Raw genomic sequence first — 17,497 nt, 5'->3', positions numbered from 1 at the left:
GAGAGGGATAGGAGCTTGTCCCCAGGCTCCACAAAACGTTCAGCCTAGTAGCTGGTGGTCTCGCCTCCTCTCATTTCAGTGTGTTTATGATGATAAATTTCTTATGTTGGAATGTAAGAGGTGCGGGAGCTAAGGGGTTTCCTTTGTTGCTAAAGGACCTCATTAGAAGACATTCTATCTCTTGTATTGCTCTGTTTGAAACAAGAGTTAGTGGTGCTAGAGCCATGGCTATTATTAGGAAGCTTGAGTTTCAAGGTGTTCATGTTGAGGATGCAGTTGGCTTTTCTGGTGGTATTTGGCTGTTGTGGGACACTAATGTTTTGAATATAGATGTTATTAGGTCCCATCGCCAATCTGTCCATACGAGGGTGTCTTTCCTGGACGACCATCAAGAGGCTTTAGCTACCTTTGTTTATGGGAGCCCACAACCTGCTATGCGAGATGTTCTCTGGGAGAGCCTTGTATCTGTTGTTCCTGCTCCGGATGTTCCTTGGATAGTTATTGGGGACTTTAATGCTTACCAGGAGGCTTCTGATAAATTTGGAGGGGCAGATTTAAATTTACATTCCATGCAACGTTTTAACTCTTGCCTTCTTTCTTGTGGTCTTTCAGATATGGGTTTCAAAGGTCCACCTTTTACTTGGGAAGGCAGAGGGGTGAAGGAGTGGATTGATAGAGGAGTTTGTAACCCGCAGTGGTTGCACACCTTTCCTGAATCTGTTGTTCTACATCTCCCTCAGTTGAAATCCGATCACAAACCTCTTCTCCTTGCAGTATCGGGGCTTGTTGAGCATAGGGCTTTCTCTCGTCCTTTCCGTTTCCAGGCTGGATGGCTTATCCATGATGACTTTCCTAGGTTGATGGATGCATCGTGGGATCCCGATGGAGATTGGCTTGATAATGTGTCGAATTTCAGGGAAGCTGCTGGAACTTGGAATGATGATGTTTTTGGCCACATTTTCCACGGAAAGCGTCGTCTTATGAAACGCTTGGAGGGAATCAACAACCGGCTAAGTATGAGGTTTGATCGTGGCTTGGATAACTTGCAAAAGAAACTTTGGCAGGAGTATAACACTGTGCTCCTCCAGGAGGAGTTGTTTTGGGCCCAGAAATCGAGGTGTCTTTGGCTTAAATTTGGGGATATAAACTCCAAATTTTTTCACACAGCTACCTTAGTCCGCCGTAAAAGAAATAAGATCGAAGCCCTAGTGGATGAAGATGGTAATTTACTAACTGATTTTGATGCTTTACAGGTCTTCACCGTTAATTTCTTTCACCAGAGCTATATGGATGATGGTGGTGCCTCCCTTCTCTCCACGTCTTCCTCATTCCCTGCTGTATCAGAGGCGAAGATGGCTTTAGTTCATGCGGCCTTTCCTGCTGCTGAGGTGAAAGATGCGATCTTTAGCATGGGGCCTCTGAAGGCTCCTGGTCCTGATGGCCTCCAGGCGGTGTTCTTCCAGTCTCAATGGAATCAAGTGGGGGGTTCTGTGACTAGTTTTGTTCTGAAATGCTTTGATGATCCATCCCTTATCAGCTCAGTGAATGATACGCTCCTGGTCTTGATCCCCAAAGTTGACGCTCCTGATCGCATCACTCAATTTCGTCCAATCTCTTTGTGTAATGTGATTTATAAAATAGTCACTAAGATGATCACCAACAGGTTGAGAAGAATCATGGGAGAGCTTGTGGCACCCAATCAGTGCAGTTTTGTTCCTGGGAGACATAGTTCCGATAACATTGTCATAGCCCAGGAGGTGTTCCATTCCATGCGCTTCTTGAAGCGGAGACTTGGGTGGATAGCTATCAAGGTTGACCTTGAAAAGGCCTATGATAGGCTCAAGTGGCCTTTCTTGCTGGAAACGCTCCAACTCATTGGCCTGGATGATCATTTTTGTAACTTAATTATGAGTTGTGTCTCCTCTTGCAGGTTTCAGGTTTCTTTTAATGGTGGGAGATCTTCTACCTTCAGTCCTCAGCGAGGCCTTAGGCAAGGAGATCCCCTCTCTCCTTATCTGTTTGTCCTCTGTATGGAAAGGTTGGCCCATAGTATTGGGGATGCTGTTGGTTCAGGAGCTTGGAAACCAATTAAGCTATCTCGCAATGGACCGCCTATCTCTCACCTCTTCTTTGCAGACGACCTTCTTCTTTTTGGTGAAGCTACAGTGGACCAGATGGAGTGTATTATGGGCTGCTTGAATGCTTTTTGTTCTGCCTCAGGGATGAAGCTTAGTATCCCAAAGACTCGGTTAATGGTGTCCAAGAATGTGGGGTCGGTGGTGGCTAGACAACTCTCAGACATATCTGGCATAGGCCTGACCTCTGACTTAGGTCGTTATCTAGGCGTCCCTTTGGCTCATCAGCGGGTGACGGCCTCCAACTATCAATATATTTTGGACAGAACTCAGAAGCGCCTCTCCTCTTGGCGGTCTCAAATGTTGAATTTTGCAGGGCGAGTAACTCTTACTAAGTCCGTCATTGCTGCCCTCCCCACGTATAGCATGCAAACAAGCCTTCTCCCAAGGGAGGTTTGTGGGAAACTTGAGAAGATTCAAAGGGACTTCATTTGGGGCACATTAGACAGGTCTCATGGTGCTCACTCGATTGGCTGGTCAAAGCTATGTCGTTCAAAGCAAGATGGTGGCCTAGGGCTTCGTCGTATGTACGATTTTAACAAGTCTCTAGTCATGAAACTTGGTTGGGGTTTGGTGTCCAATCCGGATGCTCTCTGGGCTAGGGTGCTGCGTGACAAGTACTCATGTGGCAACGAAACAATACGTACTGTCCAAAGGAGGAGCTGTGAATCCCATGTTTGGCGAGCAATAAGGAGCACTTGGTCTGATTTGGAGGGGAACCTTCGGTGGAGAATTGGTGATGGCTCATCTGTTAGATTTTGGTATGATAAATGGATGTTCTCTGGTACTGTTTTAATTAACTCTGCTACTGTAGAAGTTCCAGCAACTGAGGCCGTTAAAACTGTTGCTGATTATTACGACCATGAGCATGGAAGATGGAACACTACTCCCCTCCTCCACTGTCTTCCTGCTGCAGTGATTGCCGAGATTTTATCTATGCCTCCTCCTGCTCCTTCCATTGGTTCCGATCAGGTTTATTGGGGGCTCACGAGTGATGGTCGCTTTACCTCAAAGTCAGCGTATGATGCCTTTGACCCTGTTGGAGTGCATAACCAGAACCTGGATTGGAGAAAATTATGGAGATGGAAAGGTCCCTTTAAGGTGACTCACTTTCTCTGGCGTCTTGCGAATGATGGCTTATGGGTTAACCATAAGCGCTGGCAGTCGAGGATGACAGGGAGTGCGATTTGCCCCCTATGCGAAGAAGGGGATGAAACAGGGGTTCACCTTTTCAGGGATTGTTCCCAAGTTAAACCTCTTTGGTTGCAAGTTGCTGATGTTAATTACTTCCCGCGTTTTTTCCAGTTGAGCTTGCAAAAATGGGTTCATGGCTTCCTTGATGCTTCGTTCACAACGTCGGGTTCTTCAGTGGTTTTGGATTTCGGGTTCTTACTATGGGCTATCTGGAAGGCTCGGGTCGATGTGGTGTTCAACGGCGCAACCTTCAACCTTCGCCGAATTGTTGAAGCAGCGGTGCGATTTCAATTGGAGCTTAGTGCCAGCGAAAATGACATCACTCACCTGGTGCGGCAACCCTCGGTGAGACAGCAGCAGCAGGGAACTACTGTTAGTTGGACCCCTCCTCCTCAGCTTTAGGTTAAATGTAATGTGGACGGCTCCGTTCGGCAGGATTCCGGGGCTGCTGGTTGTGGGGGTGCTTGCAGAGACTCGAATGGAAGGTGGCTTTTTGGATTTAGCAGGAATTTGGGTCGCTCAAATGTGTTTTGGAGTGAACTTTGGGGTATTTTTACCATCCTCCAGTTGGCTTTGGCTCGTGGAATTGGGAAAGTAATTGTGGAGAGTGATTCTCTTGCTGCTGTCACTCTAGTTAATGAGGGCTGTGAGAGGACTCACCCTTATGCTGCTCTGGTTTTGCAAATCAGGGAGATGATGTTGAAGGACTGGGAGGTTATTTGTCGCCATACACTGCGAGAGGCTAATCAAGTCGCTGACTGTTTAGCTAATTTGGCCCACTCTTTGGACTTGGGTACTCATGTTCTTGATGTTCCTCCACCTAGTTGTAGGAACTTGTTGTTCTTTGATGTTACGGGTGTTTCTTACCCGAGACAGTTTCGTTTGTAGTTTCTGGGCTTAGTCCCTCCCAATAACCAAAAAAAAAAAATTAGAGAAGACTATCTTAACTTTTAACTCAATAATTTAAAATGTTGAAATGAATTAAATTTGAAGGCATTTGTTAATCGTTACGTGTGCCATCTTAATCTGTTTGGCGTCAAAGTTAAGGCTGCTAGACAAGGCAACTAATCTGTTTGAATTAGTTCACATATTCTAATTTTAGCACTTGGTCATATCTATCCGCATCCTTTACCATATTTATTTAAATTAAATATAATTACATATAAATTACAATTATTATTTCCAAAAACATCGTCCAAACCCGGATTTGTTATCGAACCGGCTGAGATTGCTCTTGTGGGCCCACCTTCCGACGGTGGCAAATGGATCTTTCCGGTCACCACCGTCCCTTAATTTCGGACCGCGTCACCGTCAACGGCACCGTCACGCCGCTTGCTCTGCTCGCTGACGGCAGGCTATGGTGGTCGGAGGGAATCCAACGCTGCATCTCCGTCGAGAAAGAGCTTCTCGGCTTCGTCTCCACTGGCTCCTACATCAAGCTCAAGACCCTCGTCGAGGCACGAGATGGGTGCTGCACCACCGGGGCTCCAGGGAGACTCGTTCGTAACGACGTCGTTTTTCAACCATCCTCCAATGAGTCGCACACGCTCTGGTGTAACAAGCTTCGTGAATTCATCGATTCTCTCGGTATTCTTCATTTCCATTCGTGAATTCATCGTTAACTAATCGTGTTAATGGTTATTGTTTACCTATTGAGCTCCGAATTCTTCAAATTTAGGTCGCCCTAAGAAGCTGTTTGTTTTTGTTAATCCGTTTGGGGGGAAGAAATCTGCTGTGAAGATTTTCGATGATGAAGTCAAACCTCTTCTTGAAGATGCTCAAATCCAATTTACGCTCCAAGGTGCTTTTTCTCATTCTTCAACCATGTTTCATTCTTATTGCTATTGACTTTATGTATATGTTTATTTATTTATTTTCGTTTGGTTTGTTGAAATATCAGTAGTATCCCTCATAATTTAGTTTTCGATCGAGCTCAATGGCGTAGTGCGATCCATATAGCTGACCTCTCTTAGTGCGATAAGCCTATTGTTGTTGTTGTTGTTGATTTAGTGTGTGTTGTTTTGTATTCCTCAGAAACTAAACATCAGCTCCATGCCAAGGAAGTTGCTCATTCCCTAGATATTGCAAAGTATGATGGGATTGTTTGTGTTAGTGGAGATGGACTTTTGGTTGAGGTTGGTAACACATTTTATGCACTACATGTTTATAAATTATAATGCTAATTGCAAAATACTGTGTTGCACTGAGAAATAATTTGGAAGTCAGCTAGCAGAAATGCGGGCCACTTCTCGGTTTCGCAATGTAACTTGTGTATTCTAGACTACATTTGCACTGGCTTGCTTTTGACATCGTTGTCTCTGTTTATTTGTTGTTGTTCCTAATCTTTCAAACTTCACACATACATTTTAGTAGGTTGTAAATGGATTTCTTCAAAGAGCGGATTGGGACACAGCAATAAAGATGCCCCTTGGAATAGTTCCTGCAGGTTTGTTACTTTTTTTTATTGATTTGGATTTATCTAATTAGACTTCATTACTTTAAATCATTTACTGAGCAAGGGCATGAAACCATTGTCTAATAATGGTTGTTTACCAGGAGTGGTAAGATGGGGCTAATACTATTGGCTGGGTTTTATGTACAAAGTTTTTCATTTGTTTATCAGTAGATAAGTTTATGGGTAACTATACAAGTTTAGTTATACCAAGCTAATAAGTTCGCCATTGCTTTGAAGGTACGGGAAATGGCATGGCAAAATCTCTTCTTGATTCAGTTGGTGATCCGTGTGCAATAGCCAATGCTGTTCTTGCCATTATACGAGGTTTCAATCCATTTATGTCATTCAAACATGCCATATCCTGTTTTTTTTTACCCTTTTTCTGTGTTGTTAAGTATAGTCTGTATTTTAAATACTAACAGGTCATAAACGACTGCTTGATGTGGCTACCATCACACAAGGGGAAACCAGATTTTTCAGTATATTGATGCTTGCATGGGGTAATTACTCTCACCATATATTGCATTATGCCAACTAGGTGGTGGCGGATGTTCTAAAAACCTGAAACATCTAGGCTATTGGTTTCTTACTTTTTTCTTTTTTGTTTATTTGTCCCAGACTCGGAGCTACATATGGTTCTGAGTTCTGATGATGCATTCACTCTTACATAAATATTATATGATATCATTGAGGCTATTATTCTATTTCAGGTCTCATTGCAGATATTGACATTGAATCTGAAAAATATCGGTGGATGGGAAGTGCTCGTCTAGATTTTTATGTTAGTAAGCCCTTTTATAATGTTGACCACACATTTTATTTTTATGCTTTTCTCTTACTAATATGTGCGTCTGTTAAATGGATTAGTGTTAGAATATCATGTTAACACTTGGATTGAAGGCAAAAATATAAACCGGAAAAACATTTAATCATTGAATTGCAATTTGCAAGTTATCTATTTTATTCGTGGGCATTTTTACAATATGACTTTCTGTAGAATGCTTTCAAGTACGTAGTTTACAAAATACACTTTTGATTTCTAGCACTAGAATCAGATATAAACTAATAGCAAAACGCACTCGATGAACCAATCTAGTCCACTGGTAATTCTTTCTCCCCTCTCTTTGTTTTTCTCAGTTTCCTGAAAGTTTCTGTCTACTTGGATTTTTTTAGGGTCCATTTTTTCTGTGTATGACTCTGAGGAAAGTTCCAAATATAAAGAGAAAGAGAAATGCATCACGGCTAAGGACACTTGCCTTTGTTTTTAGGAGAAGATTTCTTACTTAAAGTTAAATTTCTATTTCGTGTAGTTCTGTTTTGAAGGGTGATCCTGACCTCTATATGTTATTGTAACATAAATGGCCTTTTAGTGGGGAACTTGATTCTAAGATGTAACATAAACTTGTATTGCAAATTTGCAATTGCCAATTAGTATAATTGCTAAGTGCAAGACGTTAATCATCAATATTTGTTTTTTCACCGCTTTCCTGCTGTAGGGTCTCTGTCGATTATTGAATCTGAGGCAATACAATGGATGTGTTTCTTTCGTGCCTGCACCTGGGTTTGAGGATTATGGGGAGCCGACTACTTACCCTGGAAAACCTACCAGCAAAGGTGACAGCAGTGATCCCAGTGAAGCGGAGCACGTTAATTTGCAAAGACTTTGTTATACTTATCAAGGACCTGAAATAAACTTGGAAAATCTGAATTGGAGAGTTATAAATGGACCCTTTGTTTCTGTCTGGCTTCACAATGTACCTTGGGGTGCAGAAGACACAATGGCAGCACCTGATGCAAAGGTCAGTTTTTGTGATTAAAGAATTTGATATTAAGCATATAATGTCACTCACACTCCCCTGTATTTTGATAGTGCATCAGAGTTAAGTTGATGAAATGTGTATTACTCAACACAAATAACATGCAATACAGCCATTTGCTGTCCCAAATACAAAAGTCTCCTGCTGAGAACTCTCTTTCCATAATTTACAAATAACAACTTATAATTACCCACCCTAAATCAAATATATTCCTAAAACAGCACTATGATCAGTAGTTTTCGACAAACAACTGCCATTAAGTAGTTTCCTATGATCAAATATACTCCTAAAACAGAACTGTTGAACTGCCAGTGATCAAAATATTCACTCTCCTAAGTTTCTCCCTAGTGAAGGACTATCTATTAGAGAGACAGACAGACACACAAACACATATATAAGCATTGTCACTTAATATGATTGGTGTTGTTTACTTTATGAAGCTGAGCCTGACACTTCTTTTGTCATTGTAATTTGGTAAGTACAGTTTTCTGATGGTTATCTGGACTTGATCATTACGAAGAATTGCCCTAAGTTACAATTGCTGTCAATGATGTCAGAGTTGAATAAGGGAGGACATGTAAAATCCCCATATGTCACATACCTAAAGGTGTGATCACCGATATCTCTTTTTTAGCAGTTACATTGAACTTTGGAAGTTTCTCTGCATTGGCATATATTTGCTTAACAAAATTTGCTAATCTACGTTTTTATGTATCTTGCCACCAATTGCAGGTGAAGGCTTTCAGCTTGGAACCTGGTCCACGCACCAAGGACAAAGAAAAGGAGGGGATTATAGATTCAGATGGTGAGGTACTGGCAAGGGGCAAAGGAACTTACAAGTGTGAGCAGAAGTCTTTGATGGCCTATGATAAATTGCAGATAACAGTAGATAAAGGTTTAGCCACACTTTTTACCCCTATATAATACTCTTGGTTTAATTATTTTCCTCCTCCAATTCCATTCCATGCAGATTGTTTCACGTGTTGTTACAAAATATTAATCATATCCTTCGATGGGTAATTTATCCTGTACAGCACCAGATATATTGAAATGAGTATAGCTTTTATCAAGTGTCCCTTGTAACGCCAAATATTGTTTTATTATACAAAAAAACATTACGATTTTTTTCATTTGGTCCCTCGATTTCTATTTTCTTCAAACGAGATCTCCGTGAATTATATTTGCTTACTTAATGATCCTGCCATTAGCTCTTCTTATTCGGAGAAGTTGATCCTACATGACAATCTTGTTTGGTACATGAATTGGCATAATTGAAGCTTATCAACTGGTGTAGTGAAATTTTCCAAATATCATCCTCACTTAACAAACTCTAACCCCAACATTCTCACGCTCAATATATGAAATGCACAAGAAGTCGGTGAAGTAGAGCAAGACAAGGTCTTGTATATGATAGGCTCAAGCTCAACCCCCACTCATCACATTGGCATGAGGTAGATGTGCTGGGATATTACCTCCTCACCCTAAGTTTTCAAGGAAAAACAAAAAGAAATCCACATTAAACTGAGATAGAAAAGAGCACAATCCACTATATAGAAATTGTTCCAAGAGGATGGAGAGAGAACATAACGATGAATACGGTGAAGATGAGGTTAGTATGAGTCATGGCTATGTAGAAGGCGGCGTACCGAAGTAGTCATTCAAAAAAATTTATTGGCATTCAAAGGGCTGTGGTGGTAGAGCTGAAAATTCCATTTGCTATTTTTTTTTTGAAGAGAACAAAAAAATTGTATTTGAAAGTGTAACAAATACACTTTTAAAATTTGATACAAAAAAATTTAGCTTCCAAAAGTGAAGAAGTTCAGGATTGTCTTGTGCTTGTGTTAATGGGACAGAATTTTCTTTAATGGCAGTCAAACGATTTTGGGTACTAGGTTATGAATGGAAACCTAAACTACAAAGAGCACTAAGATTGCCGTAAAAAATAAATATGTAAGAAAAGGAATAAATTATGGTTAGTAAAGGCGTGTGTGTATTTTTTTTTGTGCTTCGAAAAATTAACAACACAAGAGCAACAACGGAACTAAGGGACGGCTAGGGAGTCCTTCAACAAGAGAACCTCCAAAGTGGGTTAGGGGCTGTCTATAATCCTAACATCAGAAGGTGGGGGGGCATGCGCACCCCTTTTGGCCAGCCAGTCCGCCGAAACGTTTCCATCCCGATGAATCCAAGACAAACTACTCCAAAGCCGGTGTGTGAGTTATTTTTCATTTAAAGGATATTTTAAAATTAAAAAAAACTAGGCATGTGTTTTTTTTTGGCAAATAGGCATGTGTAAATAGTAAATTTTGGGTGTCCTAAAAGCAGCACTGAAAGATTTTTTTTACCAAAGAGCCCAAAGTTAAGATGGGCCAATAAAAACAATAAATTCATCTTTCAAAAAATAAAAAGAATAAATTTAGAGGGAGCTTAATTTGGAGGATTGCCATTAACAGTTTAACACCCGCCCCCGATTTTGCGTTTCTCTCTCGAACTTCCGGTGACCACCGCGGCGCGATTTCCGGTGAGGATCCAAGGCGGTTCCGGCGCTACTCCGTCACAGCACGAAGGTAACAACTCTTCTCTCATTATCTCTCTGCTCCGTTATCAGAGAACATGTTCTCATTTCAACTCTCTTCAAATCTCTGTTCTCCTTTGATTAGGGGGCGAGTCAAATTCAAAGTAGAAGAAGACGATGCAGCACAGAAATTCATCGTTAGGAAGGCCTTCTGGAACCGATGGCTCTGATTACTCCTACCGTATGGTAGTTGATTCAAGTCAGCTCCATTCTTTAACCCTATTCCATTTTTTCTTTCAATTGAATTCTCTAGCTAGAGCTCATTCTTTGTTGCTTTTCTGCTATGTGATTTAGGGTATCAACTGGTTGCAAAGGGGAAGAAACGCCTCTCTCTGCTATTTATCATTGAGGTACAGTACAATGCAATAGAATGATAGATATTGTTTACTTTTTTTTTTTGAATTAGGGTCTTTTATATCAATGTAATATGGATATTCTGTGTTTCTCGGCTGTGTCGCTCGATCGAGGATTTTTCGTTTATCGAATATTTTGAGCATGTTTTCTTGTAAATGGGTAATGTGGTAGTGCTGTTTTAGTATTAACCTGTCTCAGAAGAGTAAAGTCACAATTTGGAAACATAATGTATATACATCTTTTTATTTAGTAAGTCTTCGAGATGAAGTTTCTGCGCCGATTAGGTTCTTTCCCTTTGAAGGGAAAACATGTAAAATAGAAAAACAAAATATTAAGTTGGCCATGATTTTATTTGAGGTACAACTCTACAAATCATTATTTGTTTTCCTGGACTGATCTATATTGACATATTTTGCCAAGATACCATAGAACTCATTGATCAACTTGATGGTTATATTCAATGAACAATGGTCATTAATTATTTTTAATAGTTCATTCTGGTTAAGCTACTTGGACTGCTCCTCCAGCTACACTGATAGTGAATTCATGAGTTCTTTTTTTGATGATAAAATTTATGATTAATGAACAATGGCCATCTTTATTTTGTTTGATATATGATTTGAAATTTTGAATTGTGCCCTGCAGGCTTTGGTTCTATTAATTGGAGTGGTATTTGCATTTTTACCAGGAAGAGAGCAGCATATTCCAAATACCGCAGTCTTTTCTTCTGTTATTGTTAGTGTTGTTTTGGTGATCATTGCTGATATAGGTGCCTAAACCCAAAGTTCTTTACTTTCCTTTATCATTTTATTGAGGTTTTTATCTGAACCTTTTAAATAAGCTATCTCTGCCAATTTTTGTGAAATAGGTCGAAGACGAAGCCGGTCCGGTTTGTTGAGATTTTATGCCATTGCATCATCTATAGCAACACTTCAATTGATTGTTTCTCTTGCTATGTGGCATTCCCTGCCGAAGGTAAATATGACAATGTTAACTGTAGATTTATAAGAAAATACTTCATAAACTCTCAAGAGAGAAACATGACAACTAGGATGTAAACATCTGAAACTGATATTAGTCTCTCACCCTATTGAGTGGGAGAATGCCCTGGGTCACCTAAAAAAAGGAAGTAAGCATCTGAAACTAATTTCTAGGGGATTGACTGAGGTCATGAATTAATGTGGGTGCTAGAATTCATATCCTTTTTTAATAGTAGTTATCTTTTCTAATAGTTTTTGTTTTTTTACCATCTACACAAAGGGATCTTGTGCTTCAGTGTTCAGTTTTGATTGTTTGTAATGTTTATATATTTTTTCTCCCTGTTATGAGTCTGACTCACTCTGCCTTTTGAGTTTTGACAATCTCCAATCTAAGCCTCTTAGTGTACCAAATTTGAAGCATAAACTTACTATGATATTTCTCTTTTGAAACGCCCTTATATGATTGCATTGAACTCCTGCAGGCTATCTGGGATTTTGGCTTTTCGGAAACTAGGAGGTTTGATGCCACTGGTTTTACTGGTCTTCAAGCTGGTGAGTCTATTTTCAAATATTTTGTTCATGTTGTGCAAATTGGTCTTGTAATTAGGTCATTTGTAGTAGTAACCGAGCTTTACCTCTTGCAGGTTTGCTGTTATATCTGCTCACTTTTTCCCTGTTCAAGATATGGACCATCAAAGCAGTTCTTTCCCTGATTTTTAACATGTCTCCTCCCAAGAAATCCTCTTAGCTCATTAATCTATTCACAACAGATTGATCAGTATGACCGTATTTTCTATACAGAAACCCTTTCAAGACTGTATTGTTAGTGATTCGTTTTATTTTTTTATTTTAGTTCCAGTCAAGGGAAGGGAAATTTTGAGTCATGTGAGTATATAATCCTTCCATTAAACATTGGGAAGCTGATGACTACGATAAAAACATTAACCCAAGGTTCTTCAGCGAACCCATGGCTGTGTAATTTTGAATTGTCATCCTAATTGTGAGTGAGATTCAGCCCAAGATCACATTTTTAAGCAACACGACTCAAGGTTGTCATTAATAACAAAATGAAAAAGATATAACGTGTCTCAAATTTCAAGTAGACAAGCCTTGAGTTGGAATCTTCAGTCTTCACATAATGACATCCCTATACAAGTATGTATGTATTGTCATGCTCTGTTACTATCTATAAAAGCATGTCTGTTCTGGTTTATATCTATGCTACTGTCAAGAATGCGTGATAATTAAAATACTAGCATCCTTCCATTGTTACATGATTTACATTGAGCAAAATGATCACCTTAATTTTAACAAAATATTATTAACTTTAGATTATTTAGAGGACCCTATTTTGTTTTTTAAGAAATGTATTCTTCGGGGAAAATGAGTCCAGTCAAAAATTCACATCATATGATAGAATTGAACATGTACGTAACATTTGAATCAGTTATTTCTTGGTACTGTTTTCACACATGTATTTCAATAATAAAAGCAATTTCTATATTTTGTCTTATAATGCTTTTGTCTCGAAAGCGTGACATGTTGTAATAACAAAGATATTTTATTATGTGCCATGCACTTCAGATGAATTTGCACCCACGTTCTTGCATGTCTCATTCTGTGTTTGTTCTTTCCTCTCATGCTACTATTTTTTTTTTTTTTTTTGATTAATTTCGGGACTTAAAGCGCCCAACTAACCTCTCTCATAGAGAGTATTACAAGAGTCAAACCTAAAAGGAACGAAAGCAAAAGGAGGTAAACTATCATAGATCCTCATAGGCATGAGCAAGGATAGCCCATTCTTAGCAAAAGCGTCGGCTACAGAGTTAGCTTCGCGAAAAACATGCTTCCAGTGAAAGTTGGAGCAGCGGGAGGTGAGGGACTTGATCTGGTCCACAAGAGGAGCACTGCTGTGAGAGTTTGGACATCCCTTATCCAGCAGGCTGATTGCTATTTTAGAGTCAGATTCAATGAGGATTTTGGAAAAACCTCTAGCCAGAGCAAGCTCAACCCCATGAAGGATCCCCCAAAGCTCTGCTTGGACGATAGAACAGTTGCCTAGATTAACTGAGTATCCCACCAAAAATTGGCCATCGTGATCCCTTAGGATACCACCACAAGCAGCACGGTGATCATCCATAATGAGAGATCCATCAGAATTGATTTTAATCCAGGAGGTAAGAGGAGAAGCCCATCTCATGGTTGTTGATTCACTGACGCGAGATGCAGTGATGCTCAAGCTATCATCAAAGGAAGCAACTCTAATATCCATTAACAAGCTTCGGATTCTGATACAGGTGGCAGAGGGAGAGTCTCCCAAATTCTCAAACACCAGTTCGTTCCTAGCTCTCCAGATGGCTTCCAAGGCAACCCCAAACACCGTGCTCCAAGGGACCTGAAACTGGAAATAGCTATGGTTATCCAAGTTCGTTGTAAGCCAGTTCTCTCTTCCCAAAATGAAGAAGGATTGGGTCAGCTCTTGGGGGAGGATTTGTAACCAAATCTCCTCTGCAAAGACACAGTCTCGAAGCACATGGAGGATAGATTCGCAGATGAAGGGGCATCTCGGGCAAGAGAAATCTTCTGCAATATGCCTATGAAATCTTTGTTCATTCGTTAACAGGATGTTGGAAGCAACTTTCCACAACAGGATTCTGATCCGCTGTGGTCCTTTCCACTTCCAGGCAAGGTGAAAGAGTTTATCCCTCCCTCCTTGAGGGGTCTCAGTGATCGCTGTATAAGCAGATTTAATGGTAAAGACACCATCAGCATCTCCATTCCAAGCTATCCAGTCTCTTGAGCCAGAAGCTTTTGGAGGGACCACTGTCGTGATATGGTCCACCACACAGCTAGGGAGCCATTCTCGCAATTTGCCTCTGTCCCAAGAACCTGAGGCTCCAACAAAATCTCTGCACTTGCATAGTCTATCATCAGCCGAGAGGTTCTTAAGGGCAAATTGCTCCAGAGAATGGAAAGCAGGCAGCCAACAATCTGTCCAGAAATTAACACTAGATCCATCCCCTAGTCTCCAGCAGATAGAGGGTTTGGCTTTTTCCCAGTTCCTACAAACACCACTCCAAAGGTTAGAAGCATCTCTCCTCTGGGAAAAGGTTGGAAGCAGATCATTTCCACATTTGTATTTCGATTTAAGGACTTTCACCCAGAGAGCAGAGGGTTTCGAGCAAAGTCCCCACCCCACCTTCATAAGGAATGCAGAGTTGGCACGTTTTGTCATTCTCAACCCCAGGCCTCCAAAGTTAGTTGGAGTGCAAACGCGGTCCCAAGCCATAAGGTGGATCTTCTTCTTGTCCACTAAGTCACCCCAAATGAATTCTCTACACTTTTTGTCTATACTATGACAGACAGAAACTGGAAGCAAGTTGGTTTGCATAGCATAGGAGGGGATTGCAGCCAGCACTGATTTTGTGAGAGTAAGCCTCCCAGCAAAAGAAAGATTCTTTCCCTTCCAAGCTGATAATCTCTGATTGACTTTGTCAACAATGAACTGGAAGGTATCCTTAGAGACCCTTTTGTGGTGAAGGGGGACTCCTAGATATTTCCCAAGATCATGAGTCCTTTGGAAGCCAGCTCGAGTACTTAAGTGCTCTCTAACATTAGAGTGAACATTCTTGGAGAAGAACATTCTGGTTTTGTCTTTGTTTAACTTCTGTCCCGAGCTATCACAGAACAAATTCAAAATTGAGCTAATGACATCAACCTGGTCTTCTCTAGCCTCTGAAAACAGAACCAGATCATCAGCGAAGGACAAGTGGGAGAGCATGGGGCCATCCTTGCAAAGCTTGATAGGCTTCCAGATCCCTTGGTTCACAGCAGCATTAATAAGGTGAGACAGCCTCTCAACACAGAGGACAAAAAGATAAGGGGATATGGGGTCCCCTTGTCTTATTCCCCTAGACGGTTTAAACTCTTTGAGGGCTTCCCCATTGAGCAGGACCTTCATCCTTACAGAGGAAAGACATTCATGAATCAGGGAAGAAAAGGAGTCAGGAACATTGATATCTCTCAAGGTGTCTAACACAAAGTCCCATCTGAGCCTGTCATAGGCTTTTTCCAAGTCTATCTTGATGGCCATCCATCCTACTTTCCCTCTTTTTTTCCTCATTGAATGGATGACTTCTTGAGTAATTATGATGTTGTCTCCACTGTGTCTACCTGGCACAAAACTACATTGTGTAGGTCCAACCAAGAGGTCCATCACACTCCTAAGTCTAGAGGCCAAGATTTTAGAGATCACTTTATAAGAGACATTACAGAGACTAATCGGTCTCATCTGCTTCATGGTCACAACAGGTTCTGTTTTAGGAATAAGGGCAATCAAAGTGTCATTTACATCCCCTACTCTGCTGTGTGTTTCAAAGACTCCTTTGACAAAATCTGTTAAGGCATCTCCAACCACTTCCCAATTACTTTGGTAGAAGATAGCTTGCATCCCATCTGGCCCAGGAGCTTTGCACCCTCCCATGCTGAAGGCTGCACTTCTGACTTCATCAATGGTCACCATCCTCCCCAAGGAAGCGTAGGCAGCAGGGGAGAGAGGGGGAAAGGCACCTGAAAAGCAAAAGGGAGTATAGTTCCCTTCTGAAGAGTAAAGGTTAACAAAGAAATCAGTTACTAGGTTCTCTAGATTTTCCCCTTCATTATGGTAAATCCAGTCCCCTCCTTCATTTTGAAGGGCCTCAATGCGATTCTTTTTTCTTCTTACCATAGTAACCCCATGGAAATACTTTGAGTTTCTGTCTCCAAACTTTAGCCACTTGCATCTAGATTTTTGATACCAGAGAATCTCTTCTTGGAAAATGATGTCTTCATATTCCCTCCAAAGCTTTGTTCTGAGATCATCCAAGAAGGGATTGGCACTGCCAGTCAAGCTTCTGTCAATTCCATTCAATCTGTTTATCAGTCTCCTCTTCCGTTTGAAAATGTTTCCAAAAACATTTTTGTTCCACTCACAGAGGTCAGATTTGAGGTTCTCCATCGAGCCACTCCAGTTCCCTTCATAGCTCCACACGTTTTTCAGGAAGGGCAGAAACTGGTCATGAGAGAGCCAAGCAGCTTGGAATCTGAAAGGTCTCCTAGCTGGATCATGTCTCTGCCGATTCTGGATCTTGAGGAGAAGGGGACTATGATCAGATTTGAGAGGATGGAGGTGGGTCACAGTAGCAAGAGGGTACTGGATCCTCCACTCAAGGTTGCAGAGAACCCTGTCTAATCTCTCATGAAGGCGACCTCTGCTCCATGTGAAGGGATTCCCTACAAACCCCGCATCAATGAGCCCACAGTCTCTCACAAAGTTCCTAAAAGCATCAGAACCTCTTGGAGCGGCTGTGGAGCTACCTACCCTTTCATGGTCATGAAGAGTCGCATTAAAATCACCAAGGAGACACCACGGCCCCACAATGGTATCTTTAATCACAAGTAGTTGAGCCCATAAATCTCTCCTTACAACAACACTTGGGTTAGCATAAACTGCAGTAATATTCCATAAGGCTTCATTCCTTTTCTGAATTGCAAGGTGTAACATTTGGTTAGAAGAGACAAGATTTGTGACAGAATACACATGGGAGTTCCACAGGCACCAAAGTCCTCCAGAGTGTCCATTTGCATCTATAATGATCACATTATCAAATCCCATTTTATCTGCTGTCTTTTTTGCTTTATCCCCACATGAGTGGGTTTCCAATAGAAAAAGTAACCTCTCATGCTACTATTCAGTAATAGATAATTGCCAATTTGGATATATATAAGATTTGTTCCATGGGGTTAATCAAAGGGCGTTACTTCTTGTATCTGATGTGATGGGGTGTCAAGACAAAGCCAAGCTCTCACGTTTTTTTTCCCTTCCTCTTCCCTTTTCATTTTTGTTATTTAATTTCTAGCACGTGAACTTAAATGATTCATACTATATATGATGGGTTGCATGTGCTGAAACAAAGTGCCATAATAAAAGTAGTGAATCTACTACTTCT

General features: G+C 40.9%; 3 protein-coding genes across 3 annotated transcripts; all 3 read left to right on the top strand.

Annotated features, from left to right (window-relative positions):
- The first annotated feature begins 224 nt into the window (after positions 1 to 224).
- On the top strand, positions 225 to 4,217 carry LOC130725784 (uncharacterized). The gene is made up of 2 exons (XM_057576976.1): positions 225 to 3,701; positions 3,765 to 4,217. The coding sequence occupies exons 1-2, from the start codon at positions 225 to 227 to the stop codon at positions 4,215 to 4,217; spliced, it is 3,930 nt and encodes a 1,309-aa protein (XP_057432959.1).
- Positions 4,218 to 4,493: 276 nt separating this feature from the next.
- Positions 4,494 to 8,731, top strand: LOC130723685 (sphingosine kinase 1-like). The gene is made up of 10 exons (XM_057574797.1): positions 4,494 to 4,916; positions 5,008 to 5,130; positions 5,364 to 5,464; positions 5,703 to 5,775; positions 6,022 to 6,108; positions 6,207 to 6,284; positions 6,495 to 6,565; positions 7,281 to 7,583; positions 8,086 to 8,208; positions 8,334 to 8,731. Exons 1-10 carry the CDS (start codon positions 4,592 to 4,594, stop codon positions 8,523 to 8,525), a joined length of 1,476 nt encoding a protein of 491 aa, XP_057430780.1. The 5' UTR covers positions 4,494 to 4,591; the 3' UTR covers positions 8,526 to 8,731.
- Positions 8,732 to 10,008: 1,277 nt separating this feature from the next.
- LOC130726700 (uncharacterized) lies at positions 10,009 to 12,530 on the top strand. The gene is made up of 7 exons (XM_057577996.1): positions 10,009 to 10,168; positions 10,262 to 10,375; positions 10,471 to 10,526; positions 11,176 to 11,299; positions 11,399 to 11,505; positions 11,993 to 12,062; positions 12,155 to 12,530. The coding sequence occupies exons 2-7, from the start codon at positions 10,294 to 10,296 to the stop codon at positions 12,256 to 12,258; spliced, it is 543 nt and encodes a 180-aa protein (XP_057433979.1). The 5' UTR covers positions 10,009 to 10,168; positions 10,262 to 10,293; the 3' UTR covers positions 12,259 to 12,530.
- The last annotated feature ends 4,967 nt before the right edge of the window (positions 12,531 to 17,497 follow it).

This window comes from Lotus japonicus, chromosome 6, assembly GCF_012489685.1.
Source record: "Lotus japonicus ecotype B-129 chromosome 6, LjGifu_v1.2".
Classification (NCBI taxonomy): domain Eukaryota; kingdom Viridiplantae; phylum Streptophyta; class Magnoliopsida; order Fabales; family Fabaceae; genus Lotus; species Lotus japonicus.
This window is presented reverse-complemented; position numbering and strand designations above follow the sequence as displayed.